Here is a 27,517-nt window from a genome sequence, read left to right on the forward strand (position 1 = left end):
TGAGGTGATAGAAAGGCAACAGTCACTCAAATAAGCACTGGTTGAAACTATAGGATAGAGAAGACCACCTCTGAATGCACCTCTGTACCTAATAAAGTGGACGCTGTGTGTATGTCAGCCTTTTAAAATTTTAACATCCGTTCTACCTAAGATGAAGGCACAGATGTAGCCGTCCTTATGTAGAATTTACTGTAATCAAATGTCTTTATCGATTATCAAAATGATAATTTTGCACTTTATAAACCCCTTTGTAAGTAAGTACTAAATATTGTAAAACAAAGGTTTAAGGGCCACCGTCATTTTCTTATGTATGTGTAAACCTCTAGATGACTTTTCACATAAAAGTTTGCTTTTTCGTGGCTTCCTTGACTGTTATAAATTGTAAAGTTTGCAGGTACCATTTTGAGTTCGCGTTTGTGTTTTTATTTTATTTTGAAAGCTCCTACAGGAAGCACTTGTGTGACGGTACGGGTACGTCGACGCGCCACTAGTTTCTCAGATTAACGAACCATCAGCAGACTGTTGTGTTCAAACAGGAGACATGGGACTGTGGAGTCACCACAACTCTACCGGGGAAAAATAAGTCGTTTCACGGTGAAGACGTTGACTGGAGACGGCGAATTGGTTTTGTTTTTTGTCACTTGTGTGTTTCTGTCTTGGACCGGAAGAGAAACAACTTAAATGACAACTTTAGTTATCCGTGGTTTTTTGATACCTAGGGCAAAGTGCCACACCTTCGCGTAGCGCAACAGGTAAGACTGAAACATTTGTTGTCTCTCTTATTTGAAAAAGAAACACACACATGCTGCATTAAAGTTCACTTTAAACCGCATTAAAAAAAAGTGTTAAACGTGCTATTCAGCTTTTATTACCACGGTTATGTAGAGTAACAGGTGAGCACCGAGCTGTGGTGTCAGCATATGGTGGAAGAAAATAAAAGCCACCAACAACCTAAGGGTTTATTTACGGAAACAAAAGCATAATTCATGTTCTTTGTGCTACAGTTGATAAATAATGCTGTCGGCTTGGTTGGATGAGAGAGGAGCTGACCTGTTACACCTGTTCTGCCTGCTGTTAAAACATAGTATATTATGGAAATTAATAAATAAAAGCATATACTTGTCTGTACTGTATATATATATATATATATATATATACACTGTTATTAAGTATTAAGACTGCAGTGCTGTCAACAACAAAAATAGGGTTTTATTGTTTTTAATATAACGTTTTCTGAAGTTTGCTTTACAGTTCAAAACACTTCTTTCATAAAAGTCACATTGAAAAATACAACATATTCTTGTTAATGTTCTCTTTTTTTTAGTGAAGACGTTAAAATACCGCTCTCTAACAGTGATGTGTGAGTTGTAATTGAAGCATAGAGCTGCAACTACATGTTTGTTCCCAATCCCTCACTCTTGATTATTTCTTTAGGAAATAATTTTGACTAAAAGGTGACAAAAAAAAAATGCCAATCATGTTTCTGGACATTTAAATTGCTGCATTATCTGAACTTTTTTGCTGCGATATGAAACAAATAAAGGCACACAACAGTCACATAAAAGACACTGGTGTCAGTATAGTTCATTGTCTATCACGTTTGGTTTGTCATGTACTCGTTGTCTTTATTTTATCAAAACTCTGACTCTTCATACTACTCATTTTCTTATTTTTTTTGTTACTACTTATTTATTATTTTTATTAGTAGTAGTAGTAGTAGTTTATACTCATTATTTGTCTCTACATAAACATTTGGCTCACAGTTTCCACTGACCATAAAGCTGAATTCAAAATAATCTATTCATATCTAAAACTTTCCATCACACGCTGAGCTCACTGCATTATGTGCAGGTGTAGTTAATGAGTGAAAGGGGGAGGGGGCTGTTATTGGGGACATTTGTTCTTTGTTGCAGTGGAGCAGAGAGGTAGAAGAGGAGGAGGAGGAGGAGTCTTGAGTTTAGTAAACCTGAACTCAGGTACACGGCCTTGGGCTTTGTTTGCACATCCAACACAAAACGTCACCGTGTTACTTAAAAGACTTGCAGGCTTGTCATGTCTGTCCTTTGTCCTACATATGTTAACAATAAACATGATGTTAACGCAGCCGTTGTTTTACATCCGAGACAAAGTTTTTTTATAGTTTCGGCTTTTTTATCTACACAGAACGCTGACTATTTTTGGAGTGGAGAAAAATCTCGAAATGCAACTATGTTCTAACTTTGTGGAAACGATGATGTCATAGCCCCACCTCTCTCTTCCTCTTGCAGTGTCTCCATCTTTATTGTCTTTTTCATCGCGTGTTTGGAGTTTGTACACAGCATTTTTATGCACACTTCTACTCCATTTCTGGAGTTTTTGTGTTGCAGTGTTACAGTGCCACATACATGAGTTTATTACTATACTCTTACTGTAGTTTGATTAAAGCATACTCTAAATAAGATAAATCCGATTAAAATATGTTGTATTCCAGGGCTGAACAATGATTTATTTTCAAATCAAAACAACGAAAGTGGGAAACCGCAAAGGACGATTGTTTACTGTTGTGTGCCAATTATTAATCTGATTGTAAAAGAAGTGAAGTACTGTATGAGTCATAATCTGACCGTACCTTACTCTCTAACATGTGAGAATCAGGAACACATGCGGTTATAATCAGTCTGATTCAATATTAGATCAGGAGCCTGATGTTTGGTGTCTGTGTGAGAATATAAGTAATGCAGTAATGTCAACAATCTTCCTTTAAGCAGCTTTTATAAAAAAAAGGTGTCAAACTCACGGCCTGTGGGCCAAATACGGCCCCCCCAATCGATTGCATGCGGCCCACCACTTAATATCATGTGAAATCATGGCCCGCAACCTCCTTGTTTAGTGTTTTACAGGTGTGCACATGTTACTAAGGTAACTAAAATTAAATCGGTAAACAAAAAGAGAAAAATGTAAACGATATAACAAAGAAAAAAATCCTTATGGCACAAAAAAATGTAAGTAGGTAAACCTTTAATAAATGATAAAATAGATTTTAAAACACACCCAACACATGTCTCTCAGTATCTCTCAGAGAAGTTGCAAATATTCAGCCCTAGTTTTAGTTGGGATTTGAAACATGGTCCACAGGCAGCTGATTTCCACACAATGCTAAGCTGTGGTTTGAGAATTCTATTCGATGCCTTTAGTGGCAGACCCCACCCATGTGACAGCTCATTTGACAAAACAAGCCACTGAAAGTGGATGCAAATGTTATTTGCTCAGGAGCTAGTTTGCTTTTGAAAACAGGGTTTCGCTGCTGCTGCTGCTGCTGCACCTGTAACAGGATGTGAACACGGGACTAAAGTTTATTTACTGTGTGCTCCTGGATAATAGATTGTACACACAGTGTTATTGTGGATGTGGTGTTGTTGTGCTGCCTTAGAGACACCCTGTGCAAAACCCTGTGTCTTGTTCATTAAGTAAACACATGCATCACCTTTTCCCTTATGGACAACTTAGAACTTCTTTAATCTACCAATAGTATAGTCATCACTTTGCAATCAAGCAGATGCTAAGGTTATCAGCATTACATTTGTCTACACAAAAATATGAAGACACCACAAACTGTGACAGGAATTTGTCCTTATTTTCTGACATTTTATAAATTTGAAAATGAGTTAGCAACCAAAAATTATGATTTGAAAATGTTATTGGGCTTTTCTTTGACAAAAGGGCTGCAATCATGTGAAAAGAAAATGATGATCATTATTGCTGATGTTCATAATAATAAAGGATGAAACTTTAAATAGAAGAAAAAGAAAAGAATAGAAAAAAAAACATCAGGTAAAGATGTAGTTCACCCTCATTTGATTTTACTCCTGCATTACAAATTGTCTTTGTTTACGTGGCTCAGTAAAGGCAGAGGCTCCTGGGTCAGGAGGGATCCACAGGAGAAAAAAACAGTAGTGGGTCTGTTTGCAGTGTGAGTAAGAGGGAGACAGCAAGGAGGGCGGGGCTATTGACAAGTGTGGGCTGTTGGGTAACAGAGATGAGACAGGGGTTATTTCATGCGGCTGCTGCTCAAGGCCACCTGAAAAAAATGTGGCTGTTTGAGCACAAAACACACACACACTGTTCACTTCATCTGAAACCGCAGCAGTTATTAAGACACTTGTGTGACATTTATTAGACCAAATAATTGATAGCATGTTACAAAACGGGATGATGATGATGGAAAATCACCTGGTTAAATCAGACCATGTAGCTTGTGTCAAATCCTTTGCGGGGACTTTGATTTTCCCGTTTCCCTGAGATGTAATTGCAAGAGTTACACAATAACGTCATGCACACTCACTCTTGGGAAGCCTTATCGTCGGTGGAGGGTTATCTCACACACTGTAAATACAGGTTATTAAAAAGCCACAGGTGACGCGGTGGTAGTTCTGTCACTGAATTTAGTGATCAGTCTCAAATAAAGACAGGAACAGTGCATTCTTCCTTGGACATTCTTAATGGACACATAGTGTCTTACAGATTCAGATAATATGAATGCAACAGTTGGTCCTTTAACAGCTGTATTGATCCCCGATTTAAAGCTGTAGTGTCCAAATTTGTCTTTTACATTCAAATCATTGTCGAATGAGTTCTTATCGAGATCATCTCAGTTTATGTCATGGTAATTACGCAGAATATTTCAGAGAGGCTTTAGTGCTGTTAGAATTCTCTGATCCAATACTCATGACAGATTGCTCGCTGCTTTCAAACACCAACTCGTAAAATGAGTTATTTTGGGCTGCTGCAACTAAGAGTTGCTTTCATTAAGTATGCTAGTATTAATTGCGACAAATAATATTCACTTCTTCAATCAAATGTCAGGAAATGACAAAAGGCATAACATAATTGACATCTCAAGTCAATCATCAGAAGCTTCCTAGTCTTAACCAATCAATGAGCCAACCAATAGTCGGTCAATGGCCAGAATCACCTTCCTGTCCCGTGTGGCTTTCTGTCGAAACAGCTCAAAAGATCAGGCTTGATCTGGCTGTTTTATTTAATTTTTTTTTTCATGCAGCTACTGAAACAGAAGTCAACACTTCAAATGTTTGTTTCTTTCGAACATGCCATTAAACCAGGCCACATAGTAAAAGCACACTACAGACAGACTGTGGTATTTTCAAAATGTAAAAAAACATCTGACAAAATATATTTGGGCTGAATGAATTGCAATTTTCTGCCATATTTTGCAAATGTAGTTTGATTCGCAAGTTTGATTTTTACAGTAAGTGGAGCTTTAGTTCACTGGTCACTGCATTACAGTGTTTAAAATTGATAAAGCATAACCACATGAAATGCCATCAAAATATGAAATACTAATAGAGATTTGAGGATCTTTCATTGACAATGAAACTACAAACCTTAGGTCAGATATGCTGCATAATGTGAATGCAGCATATCATGCAGTTTCACATTGCAAGTTTGAGTTAAAAACTTTTAATTGTTCGCTCGTTGGTGGAACGAATCAAGTCATTGTTGTTTCGGTCATTAATAGTCAATTATCATTTAATCATTTTCTCTTAGAATAGACTGATCTACCCTTGTTTGTCTCTGTACAATAGGCGGTTTGGAGGAGCGACTGGCAGCAAAAGGAGTGTCGTAGGTTCTGGATGTGATGACAGCAAAAGGGATTGTTTGTTAAACAACATCAGATTAATATAGATGCAGCTGTAGCGTTGGTTTTATGAGCTGGAGAGCAAAGAGCAACTGTGAAGGCTTTTCTCTCAGTGGAAAAGATGTTTTCACTCTACTTTCAAAAGATACATGCTACACATATACATATACATACACATACACATACACACACACATATATATATATACATATATATATATATATATATATATATATATACACACATACATACATACATACATATATATATATACACACACATACATACATATATACATATATATATACATATATATATAGTAAACTTGCAGATGTAGATAAAACAACGACAGCATTAAAACACAAGAGTCTTGGAGTAAATTCACCATCATGAACAGTTTTTATGTAAAGATCCAGTTTGTAAAATTTAGAAAGGCTTTATTGGCAGAAATTGAACGTACTACCATGAGTATGTTTGAATTAATTGTGTAATTGATATAAACTACAAATGGTTTGGTTTTCGCAACCTGAGAATAAAACAGAAGGAATAAAATAAAAGGGCCTTGCTTTACTGAGGTCGCCATCTTGTGCCGTCATGTTTCTATTTCTGCAGCAGCCTGAACCAACAAACCAGCCACAGCATGCCTCTTAATGGGATTATTCTACAGGATTATAGCAAGACCACAGATTACAGGTGTCTTTTTTTTTTAACTCCGAGAGAAATCCTAAAATTACATTTTTTTTAAATTACAGTACTTGTACTTTGCCTTGCTCATACTATCGAGACTACACACCCTGATGAGTTAAAGCATCATCTCTGTATCATGGATTATATATCCTACTCTTTCCGATGTACAGCTCCTAAACCAACAGATGAAGTTTGATGGATGTCAGACCAGTTATCCCACTTTTCCATCACCACACCCTAAATGTCACCCAGATGAACATGATCTCCCTTCTCACCGTCTCATACACAACGACGCACAGCGACAAGCCCACGGAATAATATAAATAATGACTTTATAATGTGACACACATGCAGCTTACATAAGCCGACCTATTCAGAGATCTATCAGGAGACCGAGCGACGTCGTCTCTAAATGACTGCTCCTTTGTTGAAAGGTTCATGAGAAACTCACATTCACGTCTGCACCTGAGGCTACGACCCTGTGTGCTTTCAATGGCCTCCTAAGCCTGTAATTTTATTCAACCTTGCTGTTTTTGTTTCTGACGCTCTGAAGCCAGTATTTAGTTTTAAAACACTGGAATGTGCAATGTTTAGACGAGCAACACAAACCCGCAGTCACGGAGGAACGGTCGTGGATAGATTTCAGTCGTCCAAGGGCACAACAAAAAACAAACGGTATCAGATATGCGAGATGGAGGGAAGACAATCTCAAGAAGGCGATGGCGTTGTTGGGTTCTGAGGTGGTAAGAGGGACCCACGATCAAATCATAACTCGTCTAGAATACCACAGTTGTAAACACCGGTACTTTTGCTGCTTAAGATGGAAAACATCACCAGTTGCAGATTATTATGAGCTTCTGAGATTCAATAGTCATTCCATAATGGTTGAATTGATATCAGCTGTTTTGTGGTCAGTGAAAAAGTTGTGTTAGAAACACTTTCCGAAGCATATGTGGTTACTATAATTTCATTTTCAGGCTGATTTTCAAAATGATGCAACTCAATCTGGTGCAGGCAATTTCTAAAATATCCTTTCTGCATAATGAAAATCAAGGGATCTGAGTGAGAAATAAATGTCCAGAAACAACTCATTGACCAATATCTGGATTATGGCCAGTCACAGGGCAGAGAGACGGTGTTTCGATACGGCGACTGTACTAAGCAGTAGGGTTGTCATTTTTCTTAACAAGATGTTTCTTCGTACATGTTCAAATTTTGGATACTTGGATTTCGGATAGTGGCAAAAAGCGCGTGCAAAAAGTTGCACATACAAGTCCCTGCTATTGTAGCATTAGCAACAACAGCTTCCATCCCAAAAAGTGCATATTTCAACGACCCATGGATCAAACTCAACAATCAGCAATTTTTGTAGTGATCCTGCCTACTACAGCTTTGATTAGGCTACTTTTTAAACAATTGTTTATTACAGTTTGAACTATAAGGTAATTATCTAAAGAGGATTCGCACACATCCTAAGAGATGTTTCCAAGTCCAATGTGTTGCATTTCAGAGGGTTTGTTGGCAGAAGCTGAATAACTGTTTGAAAATCACTTTAAAACAAAAATAGTTTGTTTTTTGCGTAGAATTAGGAGAATCCCTTAAAATGTACTTAAAGCAAGGAGCTTACTTTACAGAGGCGACCATCTTTAGTCTCCGTGTTTCCACAGCAGCTCAAATGGACAACCAGCTAGAGTGTGTGTTTTGCATTTTGCAGTGGAAGTTACGTAACTACTCAAACCAAGTAGAACTACATCCTTTCTGGAATGTAAAGGCCACCGTAGTTCACCGACATACATGCTGAGAAGAGAGGGAGTCCTCCGTTTGTTACAATCCGTCGTCTCACCAATAGATATCACTAACACTTACACCATGGCACCTTCATCTTAAGATATCCAAAATGAGATAACTAAATCTAAAATAAGAAGTCATACAAGGAGCATACATTTTCTCCTCCTATTTAAAAGGATTGGGAGTTTCACCACCGCTCTTTCACTGCCCTGGAAAATAAAACCATTTATTGTTAGGAAAATAACTGCTCCACCCACATGCAATAACCCCAAATGAAACTTTCAACAGATTAAATTAATTTCAACTGAGCACTCTCCAGAAGAAGAGTTACTCTGAGGCCTTATCTTTCTGGATTAAATTTTCCACCTACAGCAATCGCTCAGAAAATGTCTCCGACTGCCAGGTCCATGGGTTTCCCCTGGATTTTAATCCAATACACATTTAGGGGACACTCTACAGCAATCTCACTTTTATTGCACCTGTTTCCCCAAGATGAAATGTTTCAATTTCCTCTGAAGGGAAAAAAAAAACCAACAACCAGGAAGCGAAAAATGGGAGCGGGGCCAAGCTGCCTGCCAGCACTGCTCAGTAATCATGCCACCATCTTCCCTATCATAAAAAAGGGGCAATATATAATATATTGAATGGCAGAGGCAGCAGATAAAGAACTATAATTGCCAGCCAACAATGGCCAATATCTGAATGAATGATGGTCATTCCATGCACAGATTGAATCCGTGTTCTCATTGAGACTTTGGAACGTCTCCAGGGAAAAAACATGATTGGTCCTTGGATGCTCTGATGTGGGTTTCAGTCATAGTGAAACTTGAGGGAGACTTTAGAGGCCGAGAGAAAAAGCTCATTACAGGCATGTTGGCATGAGTCGCACGTCACACTACGTTTATAACTTTCTGCCTCGTTTAACTTTTCCCTATTCAAATTGTGGGCTAATATTTAGTGTCCATTAAAGACTATTAAAGAGAGAATCCTGGCAAGGCTTTCTCATCTGGATGAATTCATACCAATTGTATGGGTGTGATGCAATACTGACATCACAAATGTGAATTTCTACCAACCAGATATTTATCTGATATTGCTTTTTAAACAACTTCACACTTGATGGCTGTTAATTGATGTCATTTTTACTTCCATCTGATAAAATAGAATTGCTATAAATGCTCAATTTCAGTAACCAGTTATTGTACAAATCTCTCAAATCTACATGTGAAGTCTGACCTGCAGCACAATTAAAGTAACGTATAAACTAAGTATTACATGCATGAAAAAAGAAAGTCATCAACAAACTAAAGGGAATAAACCTTTGGATGAAAAAGAAAAAAGAAACTTCATGAGCTTATTCCTACTTCTACAGACGTATAGATAGTGGTTTATATTCGCACATATGGAAACATTTTGCTGAATAAAAAAAAAATGCAGATTAAAGCAGTTTTCCAAAGATATTTAAAAGATGGGCATTTTGGGTCACATATTGGGTTAATTGCATCACACAGTAATCTGTTCATGCGTCACACAGAAACCACATCAGATCTTGCCTTCAAAATAAAAGCCAAAAGGTCTACACACCGTGCCACTGCTTTTTATAGAAGGGACGTAAATCAGAGCCATGAAAAGGCAACTCAGTAAAAATCAGCCTACAATAATATCATCATCATCATCATCATAATAATATGAAACCCAACATTTCAGTGATTATTGCTAATATATTTTTATATCTACATCAGCTTGAAAAAGTATGTTTTTGGTTGGAAATACATGTATTTATGTCTATTTTAGTTTATGTTATTGAACGAAAAAAGAAACGTCTGACAGAACCATACTCAAAGATGTGCAGCCATCTGCCTCGGAACAGTTGTGGTGAGAGGAAAAATGGGGGCAGTATGTTAAAGTAAAATAAAAAATGAAATAGGAGGACAGGGATAGAACAAGAGAAAGAGGGAACATGAACCGACAGCAAAACAATACCACGATAAAATAGGCAACCTAGCACAGACTAAGCCTTTTATTTGCAACATGGCTGACTCTACAAGAGATATTGAATCAGGTTTTAGTTTTAGATCCATTTTAAGTGCTTTGCCCAAAGCTAACATTAAAACTTTCCACTGTAAGGGTGTTCACTGGCGTGCCGTGCAGTTTCTTGTCCTCTCTTCCTCTCCATGTTTATCTAAAGCTATTAACTCTGCAAACACGGCGTGACAAAAGATGACGGACGCAAGTAGAAACGCTGGAGCCAGAATGTACATCAGCCTGCCCTGATAGAAATGTTTGCTTTATCATTTTCTTCTCGGGAGTTTTCTTTGACTTTTAACGCTAATATCAGTGCAGTGATGTGACTGATGAGTTACTCATGGGCCTTGTGCAGCGTGTTAACTCTGTCCTGCAGGACTAGTTCCCCTCTGACCGTGAGCTGTTTCTGCTGACCAGCAGCAGAATGATTAGCCCAAGGCAGGTTACACCACAACTATGTTGTCAGCACTCAGTCAACCCAGAGCCATTTTTTTTTGCCTTGCAAATTTGCAACCCAGTGCCATTTCAATGCAAACCAGCTTTTTTTCCGACTCATTCAGCCAGTCGTTTTCTCTGATGTTTGAGTCCACACTGGATCTTACTTAAAAAACCTTATTTATCATATAGATATAGGGAGTCACAAACTAATCCTTCTGTATAATAAGGTTACTTTGAAAAAACTCTATGCAAATATGCAGCAAACGAGGACATTGACATGACTTTAACTTCATTTAGTAAAAAAAACCAGCATAGAATGTAATTCAACTGTGAAGATTACAAATTTACATAGTTTACATGTAGTCAATCGATTCAAATCACAGATCTGCGTAACCTTGAAAATAATAACAGCATTCCTTGATGAATAAAAAGAGTTTGCATTTTATGTACCTCAAATGATCTGCTCTATTCACTGCCGTGTCCACTTTTCACACAAAAACGCTGCCTTCAGCTTTTCCACGGATCATTAAATTCTCATGATTTGACACCAGAGGGAAAGTCATGAGTCTGACTTTGAGGCTGAATAATCTTAAAAAAAGGTTGTTTTGTGCGACAGTGTCTGCAGCGTTTTGTGCGATGGTTTGTATTTATACTGGTCTTTTTCTTTTTTGTAGTGTTGTTTCATCAACATGCACTTTGCTATGGGAATTTACAACTGTGCATAAATGTTTAATCCTCATATTATACATCATAAATTATGTGTTGTAGGTTGTTTTTTTTTCTTTAGGCCGTTTAATTGAAATACAGGTCTTTACAATTGCAATTAAATGATATCATTATATATCATGCTTAGTGGTAGTCTCTGCCTCTTAAAAGAAATTATACACCACGTAAATGAACGCAGCACTATGTATGAGCGGTTTTAATGAAATGGTTAATAAGCTGTGGTTTGGACATTTTCAATTATTTCGAGTGGAGTGTTTGTGGCCACCTGATGAATGCATGTTTTATGAATGTTTTCTGTCTGCACCAAATCCTAAGGGAAATATTTTGCTCTTTTGGCTGCTAAACGCTTCACCCTGTTAAGTATCTAATCAGTCACTTTGTCTCTGTATGTCGTTAGGAGCTGGGGAAGTTGTGTACAGTGTAATTTCTGAGATTTACATACAAAACAGCTGCCTGCATGCGCATGCCTGGGTTAACCTGTTGTTAAGCTACTCGCATCCATCACATGAGCACAGGGCTGCTTTACAATATCATCTAGTATCTAATATAAAATTATGTAATTATTACTTGAGAAGTTGGGTTCACATGCAATCAATCTGTAAATAACTTTGGCATATATACAGACAGAATGTGAAGGATAATGCGGTAGAAGATGAGTGAGAGTGAATGACAATGTGTAGACAAGGGTCTTTGGGCTGAAAGCTTTCATGAGAGATTAGCCCCAAAAAAAAGATTGTGAAAACTAAACTGTGAAATACTTTCATCTCATCTGAGGTTGCTCGTCTGACTGTGAAGTGTGAACAGCAAAAACAAAAGTTGCGGATATTTATTGTCTACAACGGAATCCCATGAACTTTGGCAGAAAAAAAATGGTTCCGAGATCCCAGGTAGGGTCATGGTGGGAAATATTTTTAGACCAAACTTTTGCGTTCCTTCGCAATATTTTTCCCTCCCCAGTGCTACCTAGGCCACCCATGTATGGCATTTGCTCCCTCCACGGCCCCCTGCCCCAGGCTAGCGCTCACACTCCAGCCGGAGCTCCACGGCTCCAATAAATGGAGCTACAAATAAATGACTACAATATACAGAGTGCAGTTCCCTCGCAATATGAAGGCTTGGCTCCGTATGTTGTTGCGGTGTAGCGCGAGTGAGTGAGGTCGACTGAGGCATGGGAAGCGGGGAGCAAGTACCTGCACTTAATCTTAGCCTTTTTTTTTAAGTTTATGATCCAACCTTGCTTCCGTGACGGAAACCAAAACAATAAGCAAAAAGATACTAAAAAGCACCGCAATGCTAAGATGCTATAGATACATGTATCACGTACATTCAGCGCTATGAGTAACCTATAACGCGTTTGCTCTGTTTTAAATATCATATAAATTGGCAAATTAGGGGATGATCTCATTTGAATTTGACATTTTTAATGAAGACCTGTGGCTACATTTACAACTGTTTTATTCAACTGAAAGTACAGTTTGCGTTTAGAAGTGCAGTGTCTACACTGAGGGAGAACTCGCCGTATTCATACTCATAATCAATTCATGTTCAAGTCGGAGACAGTTATGTCAAAGGGTTTTCGGGACTATTTATTGGAACAGACTGAAATGCAGTTGTGTTTAGCAGAGGAGCCTCTCAGCTCGAGGATGCTCGGCAAACGAATCAGCGCTGCCTGCTGTTTTCTGAGGCAAGCAGCACATTAAAACACACCCCAGGGTACAGCAGAGAGCGGGAAGCTGCAGACACATATCATTGATATGAAATATACATAATGCACAAGGAAAGAAATGTGACCACACAACAAGAAAACAGAAGTTGGTGGTGGTTGAATCCAGCAGCAGCAGCAGAATTATGAGCAATGAGATAATTAAGGCCCAGCTCTGAGTTATTCCGATCCCACATGGATAACACTTAACATTACGACTGTTGAATACGTACGTCTTTTACTTAGTTTAAATATTAAACATTGCACATTTGCGGAAACAGCACTTGTCCTGTCCTTAAGCCACAGATAAAATCTCTCCCTCTGATGATTGTGGGATACAAAGATCTTACCTGACTAACCCGGGAAAGGCGGTGCATTTGATGGGTGCCGGTCAACAGGTTTTACGTCCAGAGAAGAAAGTTTTGTTTCAGCACTGTGGGGTGCGTTTGAAAACTAGTAGTCCACAAATATCAGTAGCATCATGGCAGCATTATGTACCAGCTAAAGTGCACCTCAGAGGTCACTCCATCTAGTTTCACTTCCAGGTATTTTCACTTCTTCTCCTGCTAATTAAGTCAATGCTTTTGTTGATCATCGCCCTCTGCTGGTGTAAATGAAAACTGCACTTTATGTGAGGTCCATTGAAATGACACACAGTAAAACCGATGTGGGTTAAATAATAGTAGATTCTTCATCAGTTCATTTATTGAGAATTGGTTAATATTAGTTATTAACATCCCTGGTTTGTTCGCTAGCGTGAAAGGATGTTTTTAAGCGAGTCTGACTGTACAGATGTGTCTGATGTTGAAGTGTTTGTGTGTGCGCGTCTGCGCAAGTGACAGAGAGAGAGAGAGAGATAGGAAAGAGTGAAAGAAATCTATACTTTCTAGTATGGTTTTAGAACTAGAAATAATATTTTAATTAGGGAAGCTCACGATATGATATGCAATACATGGTCCACGATACCAATTATATCATGACACATTTATTCTGTGATGATCAATATAATGCAAGACAATCATATAGAGACACGTCACGATATTTGTCTAACAGAAGAAAACAAAACGTCTGTGTTAAAAGTGCAGGATTTTTCTATTTATTCACAACATAGAGAACATAGTGCATGAAGTCCATGTATTGAACGTGGATGGGGCATCGCTTAACGTTGCTTTCTCTGCTATTCGTATGTCCTTTGTGCTGCCTTGAGGAGAAATAGCGACACCCGGTGAGTGATACTGGACTTTAGAGCACCTTAAATTATTATCTATTTGCCCTGGCGTATTGATTATCGTATTGTGTGAAGGACAACAGTATATCGCCAAATCGATATTTTGATCCACCCCTAATTTTAATCATTAGAAAAAAAATGACATGATAATGTGATGATGGCTTTAATTAAATTAATACATGGGCGTTTAGTAGTGTAAAAAAAACGGTGGATTGGAAGCGTTTCGACCTGTAACTGTACTTAGTGCAGATTTGGATGTGATCGGATCACTCAGGACAAAAGTTAGTGCCTGCAGTCACCAAACTTAGTGGTGGCTGCAGTGCACTGTCTGTTCTAATATGACACGCCATGAATGTGATTGTTCCCAACACCCACTGGGAAATTAGCTCCTCCCTTGCTGAGCTCCGGGAAGATAAGAGATACTTCATCTGGGTTGGTACTCGGCAGAGCAACAGTGTGTGAAACGGGCTCCTTTTGAAAGCACAGCCTGTCGAAGAGTTGGGTTGCTCCGGTGCTCTGAACTGCTCTGCCCTTGTGGTTGTTTCATGGTGGTGGATGTGAATGTGCTGGAGGTCCCAGTGAGAGTGTAGTAACCAGGTTACAGTGAAGCCCAGCTCACATCACAAGCAATCACTGTTAGGACGAGAACAGAGGACTCAGAGATGTGTCTGAATTTGACTTAACTCTCCACTGGCTGTGCATTCAGAATGCAGATTTAAAGACGATTAATGAAATATCTTTCCCTTTTGCATAAATTGTGCAATTTCTTTAATGCAAAGCCAGAAAATGTGACAAAGCTTGATAAAAAAAAAAAAGCCTGTTTGATAGCCTAGTTTGTTTGGCAGCTTGTAGTGTTTATAGCTCAGCTCTGGCTGCAACTAATGATTATTTTATAATTGACTACTACTGTTTTGTTTGGTCCCTAAAATGACAGAAAATAATGGTTGAATGGACAGTTGAATAATGTTGGTTGTTGTTTCCCAGATCTGGAAATGATGACATTTTTGGTTGGTGTTTTGGTTTGACAAAAATATTTGCATGTTAGAAGCTAAAACATTTACTTAAAAAATTACACTCTAACTGATCAATCATCACAATATATGGTGATTCATTTAAATGCTTTCTACCCGACAACAACACAAGAACACAGAGAGCATTTTACATTGGTCCCCCATGCATTTTTCAAACCAATCCCCCAAGCAAACCCACCTGGATCTCGAAGCCTGTTCCCTCCAGGACTTTGCACAAAGACATACAGTATAAAGTCCCAGAGCTTAAGAGAAGCCTGTTACATCATTGTTGCTTGTCCTCACTGCAGCTTGAAAATGGAATACAGGAATAATACAAACAAAAACTGGTCAGTGAAAATGAATGACCGCAGTAGCAGACACTAATTTCAGTAATTATTGAAATTTCTCACCACATGGGGGAAGTTTATTTAAACATGTCAAATATAACAATGTGAATGGATGTTTTCAGACAATGGAAACCTTGGAACTCGACAACCTAGTGTGGCTAGTCAACAAGAGCTGCTATGACCTCACATAAGCACCTTTTACTCATGTTTAAAATAAAAATGTTTGAATGAAGTTTGCTATTAAACCATTTATATATACAATACCCAGCTGTATTAACTCAGCCTTTTTTTCTTAAATCAAAATTATACACCCCGCCTATCGCCCTATGTCAGCTGGGATTCCCCCCCGCAACCCTCATTTGAAGGATAAAGCGGTAGAAAATGGATGGATGGATGGAAAATTATACAATGGCAACTTGTTACAGAGTTGTCCTCAGTAGGACTAACTCACCGATCGTGTCGTTTTCACATTTTATAAACGATATTGTAAAGTGCAGCTGTTTGGTGACAATAGCTTTTGTAATGAGGTGACACTACAGCGCAGTTGCGTGTCATTAATGATTGAGGCATTACGCTCTCTGCAGGACTCCAGGATTCATCATCTGTTGAGCACCAATGTCATCCAGACATGATCCACATATGATTGCGCTCTTCAATTTGATCCTGATTTGATTTTTTTTTCCACAGATTTGTCTGAAGGTAAAGAAAAGGATATCACGATCATGAAGTTGATGTTAAAACTAGAAACGTCTGTTTTCTATCTTTTACTCCACAATGAGATACTGTGTCCTCTACCTCTGGTGCCCTCACTCTCGTTTGCTTGCAGACAAACCCATTCAGGACTCAGTGATTAATTATTTACCCAGGCAATGAAATGCCAAGAAACACACCACCGGGAGTAGAAAAGGTCACACCAACGTCGCACATAGATACACGCTCTTCAATACGCACCCGCACAGCGGTGATGGATGCAATAAAATCTTTATCGGTGCTTCAGGCAGACAGAGTTTTCATGCTCGTGTTCAAACACCAAAGAGACCAAGGGCAAGGCAGAAACTTGACTGATGAGGTGAATCTTCAATAGGTCCCTGAAACAGCCTTCATTTAAAAACCACTCACATGTCAAAGATGGTGAGCTGACCGATCAATAACTGTCCGGGACTTAGTCTGCCTTAGTGTGTCTGTGTTTGTGTGGCATTGGACAGACTAAACAGGGGTCATGATTCCTTTCTACATTTTTGAGAAAGGCTAATGAGGCTTTTCAGGTTTGGTAACCTTATGTAACGGCAAATGAAAATTCAAATTGTGAATATACTGGCTGTACCACTTTTTATTCCCACTATTTCAATCTAACATGATTCCTTCGTCTGTGATGACTTTGAATTGGACAAACTGCTTCGTAATGCTAGCATTGCATAAGTCTGAGGTTGGTCTCTTTATTTGGGTCTGTTGGCATGTGTGTAGAGGACAGAGAGGCTGTATTTGAACAATGATTGTGCTGTATAGTAATATAGTATTGAGTTCAGACACAGATGGGATAAAGTCATCCAACGAAGTTGAAATATGCATGTTTTGTAGTATTCAAAGAGTCTTTATGTGGTGATTAGCTTCATCGTTTTGTTTATGTCCCTCCACAGCTCCTCCACAAAGCTGGCCAAATGGGGTGCCGATGCTGCCGGATGATAAAAAGGTGAGAATTGTATCTGACCTCTTCTTGAAAGTCTTGTGTTGCTTCTCTTTGCTTTCTTTATAATGAATACTATCATCATTTTACTAATTATATTCATATTATTTGAAATAATCCTTTGTTTGTTTGAACTGTCGTTTCTTTTCATTTGTACTCTTTCTGCCTGTTAGATATGTGTGAATACTGCTCACTGCAATACAAATAGCCCCTCAAGGATAATAAAGATATATTCTATTCTATTAAACGACAAAACCATATCATTTAATCCCAGTTTCAATAAAACAATTGCTTTTTAGATACACCATTTTCTTTTCCAAATAAGAAGTGTGGAGGTAAATGTTCCGTTTCTTCATCTGTGGCACACACTATGTAGAAAAATGACTAAAGAAACTACTGTATATTGAATAGTAAAACAAAGCCACATCCATCATTTACAGAAATTATTTTCCTGTCTCTCTGGATTATCCAAAATTTAATGAGTTAATAACTGCTCACAAGGATAAAGGAGATGTTAAAGGTCTTTTGTCGGAAAACATCCTTCAAATTCTGACTCAAGTTAATGGAAAGTTGACTTGAAAAGACTTGTAGCATCGTGATTATGATGTCAAAGAACAACTAATGTCACATGTCATAGATAAATGGTTAGATTTTATAGTGCAGTTTAATTTTGTATTGATAAATATGGTGCTTCCATTAGCATTGATTTTGGAGTAAGTGGTAATTAGCAAACATTTGCATGCTAAGATCTACACTGTATGGTCTAGAAAAGAGTATGTAAGTGCCATAATTGCGTTTAGCATTTAGCTCACAGCCATTGTTGCTAACCACTGTTGAATTGAAGTCAAGCCATAGCCAAGCTAGTTGAGAAGGGGCTAAATTTTGACACGATGGGGTCATGCACTAATTAGCATGAAGTGACAGCTGCTAGCTGTCTGACTGTTAAGGTGCGTTCCTTCGGAAGTCGAAGTCGAAAAAGTCAATAAGAAATATGTACGCAAAGGTGTCTTGGGCTAGCCATCGTTAGCATTGTTTGCGAAATAACTAACTTTTGACGTGAGTGGAAGCCATTTTGAAGTCCTATGTCGGGGTTTGTGAGGTTGCGCCGACTTTCCGAGTTGGAAATTTTACTTGACTTGAGCTGAAAGTAAAAAGTAAAGTTGTTGATTATTTCCTCCATTTGCCAAATAATAAACCACCCACCTGCTGGGAAACAAGATCTCACTGTATCCAGTGTTTACAGGTCTGCAGCCACTTCAAATGGCTCCTCAGCAACATAATGATTTCTTGTCTTGTTTTTTGCAGAAACTGAGAGGTCCTATTTATAATATGTCTCACATGAGCTCTTTGTACAAAGCGGGAGTCAATACGCCAATAGCCATCACCCTTGGTTACTGTATTTCTGTGCAGGTTTGTCTATTCATTAAAGCCCTGCGAGCCACTGTTGTCAGGGTTCAACATCGTGGTGGTGTCCGAGGCGAACGAGGAGACAGAACAGCGTAGAATACAAGATTTTGATTGCAGATTAATGAAAGGGCATGCTGTGATTCACATACCAGAGTTGTAATCCCCCTCCACACCATTTTTTTTTTTTGTCCTTTCCCACGTCAAAGACACACATGTGAACGCTTGTGACAGCCACACATACGTTCCTTGTTGTCACATTTATGGGCTTAGCAGTGTTTGGCCTGTAGGTAACTGGGTCAAGAGTCTGACCTCAGTATCAGCTGTCCCTTAAACCGCAGAAAGTCTGGGGGTGACAATTCATATTTTATCTTCTGCTCGATAGAAAGGACTTGCATTTACTTTATAATCATCTGAAGAACAAACTGTGCTTAAAGCTTTTCTCAAATTTTAAACCAACTACAATCTAATCTGGACCTATTCCCATTACATATATAACGTTAAGTTTTCAGGAAAATCCATTTCCCACTGTTCCTATTGGGTCTACTTGAAAATGAAAAACCCATAAAGACAAAAACAAACACTCAACTTGGGACTGTCCCTGTATATTCCTGCGTTTGTGTCTAAATCAGCACTTTTTAAAGAAGTCGAATTTGCTACAAAATTATACTTGTATTTTTCCAAGACACAGCAGAAAACCTTATTCTTATGATTTGCTTAAAAAACCTGGGGAAAAACATCCACAGCAAAAACACAGTCGGTCCCATAAAAGATGCATTTTAATTAATAACTCATTTGGAGGCAGTAGAAGAAAAGTATCCAATCATCGTTAAGAAAACGCACTTTAAAAATAGTTTTGCTAGTACTTTTAACAGCTCATTTAAACATGTGGTAGACATTCAACAAAGCTATCATGTAAATCTAATTCCAATAGTCTTTTTACTTTTCATTAAGTTTATTTAGTCTTATATTTTACTAGGAAGTCATTGAGATTAAAATATCAATCTCTTCTGCCACAACAAAAAATATCGGAAAAAAATACATAGCTACACATATTAGAGATGAGGAACAAAGCACAAGGCATTAATTTATCAGTTAATTACAGCTCGCAGTAACTCCTTCCTTAATCGTGAGTTCAAAATAATTTTCAAAAGACCACAATTTGCTCAGCAGTGGGTTTGAAAGTGCTTTTGTACTGAAAAACAGCTGTGGCTGCTTTAGGCGATAATAATATATGGTTCAGTCCATTTAGATTACAGCAGCTTTATTGAAAAAAAGAAAAGAAAAGAACAACATTCTACAAAATATTTTGTAGGTTTAACATTATGCAGCGTCATGCGTCTTTTCTGTTGCTTCTCATCTTGTTGTTCTTGTTGCTTTAAAGAAATGTTTTTCCAGTGTCTTAAAAGTCACCTGATTTAACCTGAATCAGTGAACTGCACCTTGCCTGGTTTCACACTGACAAATTCAAACACATGCAAAGGATGGCGTGCTTAAAAAAAACAAAAAACGTTAAAGATTTAGGAAAAGGTAGGAAAGCAGATTAATCGAAGCCGTCTCTTTCGGTGCATTCTGTGATTTAGGTCTGATAACCTTTTCTTTATTCAACGCACCCAATAAAAGTCGACATTCCGTTTGCCTTCTGTTGTCTCTGTCCAGCCCAGCAACAAAGACAAACAGCATCACAGCAACATGTTGTCTAGTTGTTTGGAAAATAGAGTAAGAATAGGTGACCTCCCGTTGTTGAAGAAAATCACGGTTTCATTTTCTCACACAGCATTTGTCCACCTCCCCCCCCCCCCTTCTCCTCCTGGTAAAATGCCTCATGTGTCTGTTGCCTTTCTGAAAGCCAGCCTCAGATTTCACCTTGGCAGCCAGGACGCAGCGGCAGTGCTGCCCAGGAGCCAGAGAAATGGGGAAATAAAATCATTTTCTCAGCTTTCTGCTGGGAGTGGAGACAGAGGGGAGGATGCAGGATGAGCAGAGAGGTTGTTAAGTCACAGGGTGAGCCTGTGTTTGTTGATGGGCTGGCTTGTAACTATAGACGTGTGGGTGGTTGATTCTTTTTTTTTACTGTGTCTGGAGAGGACAAAGACATCTGTAACTGAACCAGTTAATATATTTGAAGGCTAAATTCTCTATTTTCTGGACTGGACAAAATGTCACTGTCCAATTTTTGTGGGTCAAAGACCAAGCTGTGCTCACAGTGCCCTCTCCTGGCCCAGGTGGCAGTTACCTCAGATGACCTGATGTGCTTCTATGCCATATATTTTGATTTAAATTGGGTTAAAACACAGAGCATTTAGGCTGCTTTTTTCCATTACTATGATAAAACAAATCTTAACACACTGCTAAATAATAGAAGCTAGCCAATGTTAGCTACAGGAAAGCTAAATGAGAGTCAGGGCAACAGTAGATAATAGCGATAGATAATAACGATAACAATAATAATGATAATAATAGAGAACATGAGCTCAAGTGAAGTAATGCCAGCGCACGTTTGTGCGAAGCTTTACCAGCTTACGTGTGCATATGTTTACGACAATGACATAGACTAAATACACTGCTAAACAACTGTTAGCGCACTAGCTAAGCATTCAAACTCGCCGGCGGCTAAGTGTTTACCTTGACGTGTCCGGAACGTGAGATCAGGCAACCAGATACCCAGTGAAGTCACAGCTAACTTTGACACCCATATGCCACTGGGATTAGCTGAAGGCACTAACCAGGTAACAGAGCAAGACCTTTGCAGACCTTAGCAGCAGTCCAATGTATAGTGGCTAGTGTTTGGCAAAGCCCCTCCCCCTCAACAAAACTAAGCAAGAACAGAGTGAAGAGGACAAGCTGAGAGAGAAAAAAAGAGAAGGTGGGAGGGAGCGAGACAATGGATGGAGAAAAAAAAAAGCTTGAGGGAAGGCGCTCAAATCAAGGAGAAGTCAAGTGCAATGGGAGTCGATGAGAGCGATGCGGCTACATTACAATGACACTGAAGGAGAGACGAGGAGGAAGAGGAGGAGGAGGAGGCTTTTGTGGAGGTGGAGGGGCACCTGGAGAGGTGTGAGATGGAGGAAGCTCTACAGAGGAGAAAACAAATGAAAAGGTGGCTGTGATAAACACAAGGCTGCCACAGCGGGTGATGTCTGACAGCCTGCTACATGTTCCACAAAATAAACGCCCCCCCCCCACCTGCCAACTGTTGAGGTGCACGGGAGTGAGTGAAAACGAACTACCCTGGTCTGAAAATCCTCCAACATGGTGGCCGTCACATACGTAGCCAAGGCTGCTCACAGTGCAGAATCTAAATGAGCGTTAATTAGTCTGTGACCTTTAGTGACGTCCACTATCCAAGATAGCACAGACTGGTCTGTGGTGGAGCATACAGCCGTCTGTATATTACACACAATAAAAGCCCTGCTTGACAGAAGATGAGAGCAGTGAAAAGTCATCACCAATATTTGCCGTTTACTTCGACTGAGAATAGAAACTTATGTCAGTTGAAGGTGAAAATATTCTCTGACGCATTCTGGGACTCATTGTAATGAGCTGATTAAGAAACACGGTGGCTCAAACAGGACTCATTATTTTGCTGTTTCGACTCTGAATGTGAATTTACAATTTATCTCACTGACCGGGGCTTCTGCACATAATCAGCAACTGTTTCCTTTTTTTCTTTTTCTTTTTTCTTCCTATTAACAGATGCATTTTTTTTTTAACAGCTCTTGTCACATAAAGAGCCCGTTTGCTGTAAATTGGGGCCAACAATCTAATTGCTGCAGACAAGCTTTGAAAACATTTCAATAACATTTATATAATAAACGAAACGTGGAAGATCTTTTGCTTTGCCATTTTCAAAAGGGTTCCCGTAAAGACGGGCATCGTTTCAGGAAATACAGTATCTTCGTAGCGCATATGCCAGCACTGTAGTTAAGCTGTTACGCTACACCAACAAACAGAGAAGAAGACGTTGTAAACGTTAGATATAATTACAGAAACAGAATGAACCGAGCCAGGAGAAAGGGAATAATGTCTGTTTAAGTTTACGGCTCGTGCCCCCATCATAAACCTAAATACTTTTTACGAGAATGCACAATTCTGCCGCACGAGTGAGATCCATCTAACTGTGTTTACTGAGGGCGGAGAGTCGGAATCACACACACACACACACACACACAGTGCAGCCAACTGTGTGTGGAATAATCACTGATCTGTTTATTCAAGTAAAAATAGGTTTTGTAAAAAATACCGTTTCCTGTCCCCTAAAATGCTGTCTCCGTGTGGACAGAACTCCACAAAAAGGATGCATATTCAGCTAAACCCGTCTCCATGTGGACGGTCCCTAAGTCTCTTGTACATAGCCAAGCATCATTTTCAAGGGAAGTGTTGCCACGCTCCCTGCCTTTTCCTCAACTGTACATAATAAACCATCTGTTATTCACATGAGCAGTGCAAACATAAGCTCGCTTCAGTCTGGTAACAGTGTGCGTGTGTGTCACCCAGTAACTTTCTTGTTCTTGTCAGTGTACATTATGTAGAGTTTGTTCTGTGGGTGTTTTTTTTATTATTTATCGATGGTTACGGGAACATCTGACTCAGTCAGACGGACAGAAATAGTCGTCTCTTTCTCCGCCTGTCACCTCACTGATCCGGGTGATCAAACAGTGAAGCCAAGACAAATAAGACTTGAACTATTTGAGGAACAAAAGTTTTGCCATCTGTGTTTCTCTTGGTAGCAGCTTAAACATCCAGTGTGCAACATTAAGTCATATAAAACCCATAAGGATGTTTGTATAAGAGTATAATTGTTTTGAAATAAATAAAAAAAAGTAGCTTTAGAATCTGAATTTTGAATGTACTTATTGGGGACGTCACTTTTAACCAAAATTCAGATCCTATCCAAGTTGGGGGGAGGAGTTCAAACCTGACTTTCAAAAACCTGTGTGGCAGAGGATCTGAGTTCCTAGTGAGTGAGTCGTGTGATATTCGTTCACACTTGATTTTTGGAAAAAGTGACAGCCCGAGTGCTTGCTTTTTGCAGCCATTTTGCATTGCCACGTTTTAGCAACACCCAGAATTGAAAAAAAGCAGACACAGATGCTTACTATATGCAAACAAACAGGTCATCATCTGATATGCAAAAAGTTCCCTTTACATATTGAGTAAAGGGAGGGTTAAGCACAGGAATCTTCAATTTGTCGCAGTCTACGCTCTCACCATTAGATGTCACTAATTCTGACACAGTGGTCCTTATTTGAGCTAAATAGAAATAATGATGTGTGACTCTTGTCTTGTCCCACAGCTACATCCATGACCCGTCAGAGGCGGTGGACGTGAAGAGCGACTCTGCAGGCAATTCGCTCTACCATGCCCACCATCTTCCAGGCAGGGCCCTCAGCAGTGATGCACTCAGCGGCCACAACAATCAGAAGCAGGGCTTCCACAACCTAGGCTACAGCAAGTCGTACGACAGCACTCTGAAACTAGAGGTGGACAACAACCACGTCAACCAAAGGCTGCACGCGGCGCCTTCTTCTGCGAAGGAGCAGCACCAGCAGGCGAGTGCCCTACCAGCGGAGGGGGGTCTGTACATCATCCAGCCAGACGCTATGGGACCAAGATGGATGATACAGGAAAAAACCCCGAGTCAGGTGCCGGTTTACCCCAGCATAGGTGAGTATGAGAACCAAAGAAGCTACGGCGAGCAGGAACACCGCGCGAGAAGGAAAGAGTGGGATGGTTCCATCCCAAAGTGCGCGACCAGCAGCGAAAGCCTGTCGGCAGATGAGATCGATGAGGGCGTGGGAGGGACGCCAGAGTACCCGTGCGACACGGGGGACGAGGGGAGCGTCCTGTCGGTGGACATCCACACCAGCAACACCAGCCTGTCCTCCGTCGACACCAGGGACGAGCTCAGGCGGCGCAGGACTCTCGACGTTTCCACCATGGAGAGCGGGATCTCGGTGACAAAGAGCGAGTACGAGGAAGAGGAGGCGCCGAGCGACGAGGAGGAGGAGGTGCAGAGTGTCACGGACTCTATGGTGGCGGAGGCGCTCGCTGCCCTCGAAGCCGCCACCGCCGGCGAGGACTTTGATTGACACACCTCAGTGCGTCCTCTCACTTTTCACCCACAAGCCTCGATTCAGATTTAAATGCGACTTGACACAGCATTTTGGAAAAAGCTGAATCTGAAATGAAACCACCCGCGGTGTTTCATGACAGAAAACTGGAAACAAATGAAGGAAAACTCTGTTTACAAATAAAAGAACAGACTTATTTTTGAACTGGAAGGTTTTTTGGGTTTGTTTGTTTTTTTTAGTTTGTTGTGGTCATACAGAAGGAGAATTGTATCTGCCTCATGAAGGAGGCAATCATTGTAAAGCTGCAATGTTGTTTTCAAAAAAGCCACAAATGTGTAGTTTGTGAACATCATCTGCTGCCATATTCGCTTTTTTTGAATATATTTATCACTCCACAGTCCCAATAAGCCTGTATCAGCAGCCACTGCTTTGCCATAGGACTCTAGTGTCCTTGCCATATCTTGTCTTCATAGGAATTTTGCCCCATTTTTTATAAGCTACCAATCTTCATTTTTATTATTTATATCTGCACCCACGTCATTTTTGATCCATCAAATGAAACTCAATCACAAAAGAAAAGAAGGAGTGTGATTCGTATGTATATGTCGTTGATTTTTAACCAAAATGAATGTAATATCTACTTTTTAATTTAGAAACGTGTTTATCCACCAGACACACTGACTGCACACTTAATTCATGTGTATTTTCCATGCACAGTGTTTGTGTGAGACCACGTCATGGGGTGGAATCTATGCAGATCTGTAAATCCAGAGCAGGTTAGTATGAAGATGAAGTCTCCAGTACATTTCACTCTCTGTCTCAGAGTTTAACGAGAGCGTCTGACGTTGTGAGAATTGACTCACAAGACTGTCTGAAAATGGAGTGATTGAGAAGATCAATCAACGACTGGAAGTCTGCAGTGACAAAGGGCGAGAAACAACCTAAATGGATGAAGTTTGCTCTACACACACACACACACACACACACAACAGTCGCTGATCTAATCACCTGCCAAGTGTTTTGTGAAAGCACTCGCCCCTTTTTGAAGGATGACATTCCAGATGTAAAAGATCCGGTGTGTCGAGTTTTTTATTATTATTATTATTTTATAGGTCAGGGTTTGTTTCTTGTCTTGCCTGTGACATTAGTTCAACTCCGCTTGCTTATGTGCCTAATTATGAACTAATCGAGGTCAGACTGTACAGAAGAAATTGCAGATATGGCTTATTGTCTTTCTTTCTTTTTTTTTTAAATGTCTTCAGTCATCGTGTGTCTGCCAAATAATTTCACATTATATTTGTATTGTAAAGTAAACAAATGTACGTTAAGAATAAAAACCTAAACACTAAGACGTTTTGTGTTGGTGTGGTTTTCGGAAAAGGTTGCAGGTGGTGGGTTACAAAGGAAGTAGTGTCTGTTATTAGCTGGCACTACCTATTAGTAGTTAGTTTCAGTGAGTAAAAGTAATATTGTATATTACCTTAAAGGAATATTTCACTGTTGGAAAGATGAATATTAAAATTGGGTCATCTATGTAGCAGGAATGTGAAATAATATTTGTGGCCGAGAAAGGCAGAACAAATGTCATTTTGGCTCGTGTAGATGAACGACAACAACTCCCAGAATGCACTGCGCTCGCTGCCCTGCTTCGAAGCAGACAGTGCTTGTTGTGTAGACACACAAATCCCTGTGATGAATTAAATAGATAGTAAATTTAAAAATACAAAACAAAATACTAATTCTGACATACTGGACCTTTGAAATAATTAAAGCTAATAGTATTAGCTGGGAACTACGGTGGCCTTCACACACCAGAAAGGATGTCAGTCCTTGTTTGCTAACTTTAGCCCTAAGTGCAGAGTGTAGAGCATATTCTAAGTCGTTTTTATTTTATTTTAATGTGAATACACACTGATACAAACATAAAGATGCAGGTAGTTTCTACTAATTAGACGTCCTTAATGTTGCTGTGACAGCAGATCTTATTTCCCTGTCTGTTGGGTAATAGTCATTTTATATAGGCTACTTGCTGCATTTTGACAAAGCTAATGGATTGTTTTGGAGAGCTGGTGTTTCTGCAGGACATCAAACACTTGTTTACAAGCACGCGGCCACTGTGGGAGTTTGAAAAGCTCGCTGTTGCTGCAGTTAGAGCCCTGACAGGCAGCGTCCAGGGACGCAGAGCCTCGACTAATGAACACCTCAGGGCGTTCTTGAGCCAGGAACACACACACACACACACGCGCATAAACACAGTGAGCCTTGGAAACCTCCACAACAGCCGTGACTGAAAAAAAAAACCCTGGTTGGCTGAGTGACTTCTGACTCGTCACCGCAGGAGAAGCTATTAGCGTGTCTGTCCCCGTGTCTCTGAGCACAGGAGGAGGGAAAGAACCCGGAGGGAACCGAAATAGCCCCGATCATCGAGCCCATCTCGCTCCATCCTCCTGTCCTCGTGCCTTCTGCTCTTCACTGTAATTGCTCTCTCAATTACAGAGTGCTCCTCTCACTCTACTTTGGAGTTTGCGGGGTGATTTGTGCCGCATGAGATCCGCAGCTTTTTTAAAGGCCCAGTGTGTAAAATTTAGGCAAAATGATTCCCATTTCTATTAGGCAGAAATTAAACAAGTGTACAATCACCTGGACGTTTGTCATGTTGGTTTTATTACCCCAGAATATGCTACTTATTCCTGGATTAGGAGTGAGTCATTATATTGGACCACCATGGTTTTACAGTAGCCCAAAAGGAACAAACTTAACACCTGATGC

The 27,517-nt window shown here is 39.7% G+C and overlaps 1 protein-coding gene across 1 annotated transcript; it reads left to right on the forward strand.

The window, feature by feature from the left end:
• Positions 1-518: 518 nt before the first annotated feature.
• On the forward strand, positions 519-26,099 carry zgc:194930 (uncharacterized protein LOC557813 homolog). Its single transcript, XM_058625962.1, has 3 exons — positions 519-752; positions 17,224-17,276; positions 23,971-26,099. Exons 2-3 carry the CDS (start codon positions 17,245-17,247, stop codon positions 24,764-24,766), a joined length of 828 nt encoding a protein of 275 aa, XP_058481945.1. The 5' UTR covers positions 519-752; positions 17,224-17,244; the 3' UTR covers positions 24,767-26,099.
• Positions 26,100-27,517: the final 1,418 nt, after the last annotated feature.

This window comes from Solea solea, chromosome 3, assembly GCF_958295425.1.
Source record: "Solea solea chromosome 3, fSolSol10.1, whole genome shotgun sequence".
In the NCBI taxonomy this organism is placed as follows: Eukaryota; Metazoa; Chordata; class Actinopteri; order Pleuronectiformes; family Soleidae; genus Solea; species Solea solea.

Bases quoted from the DNA above. Each gene is read 5' to 3' on its own strand.
- zgc:194930 (XM_058625962.1), top strand. From the start codon at position 17,245: ATGGGGTGCCGATGCTGCCGGATGATAAAAAG. The intron at 17,277-23,970 runs GTGAGAATTGTA...CTTGTCCCACAG, and splicing joins TGCTGCCGGATGATAAAAAG to CTACATCCATGACCCGTCAG.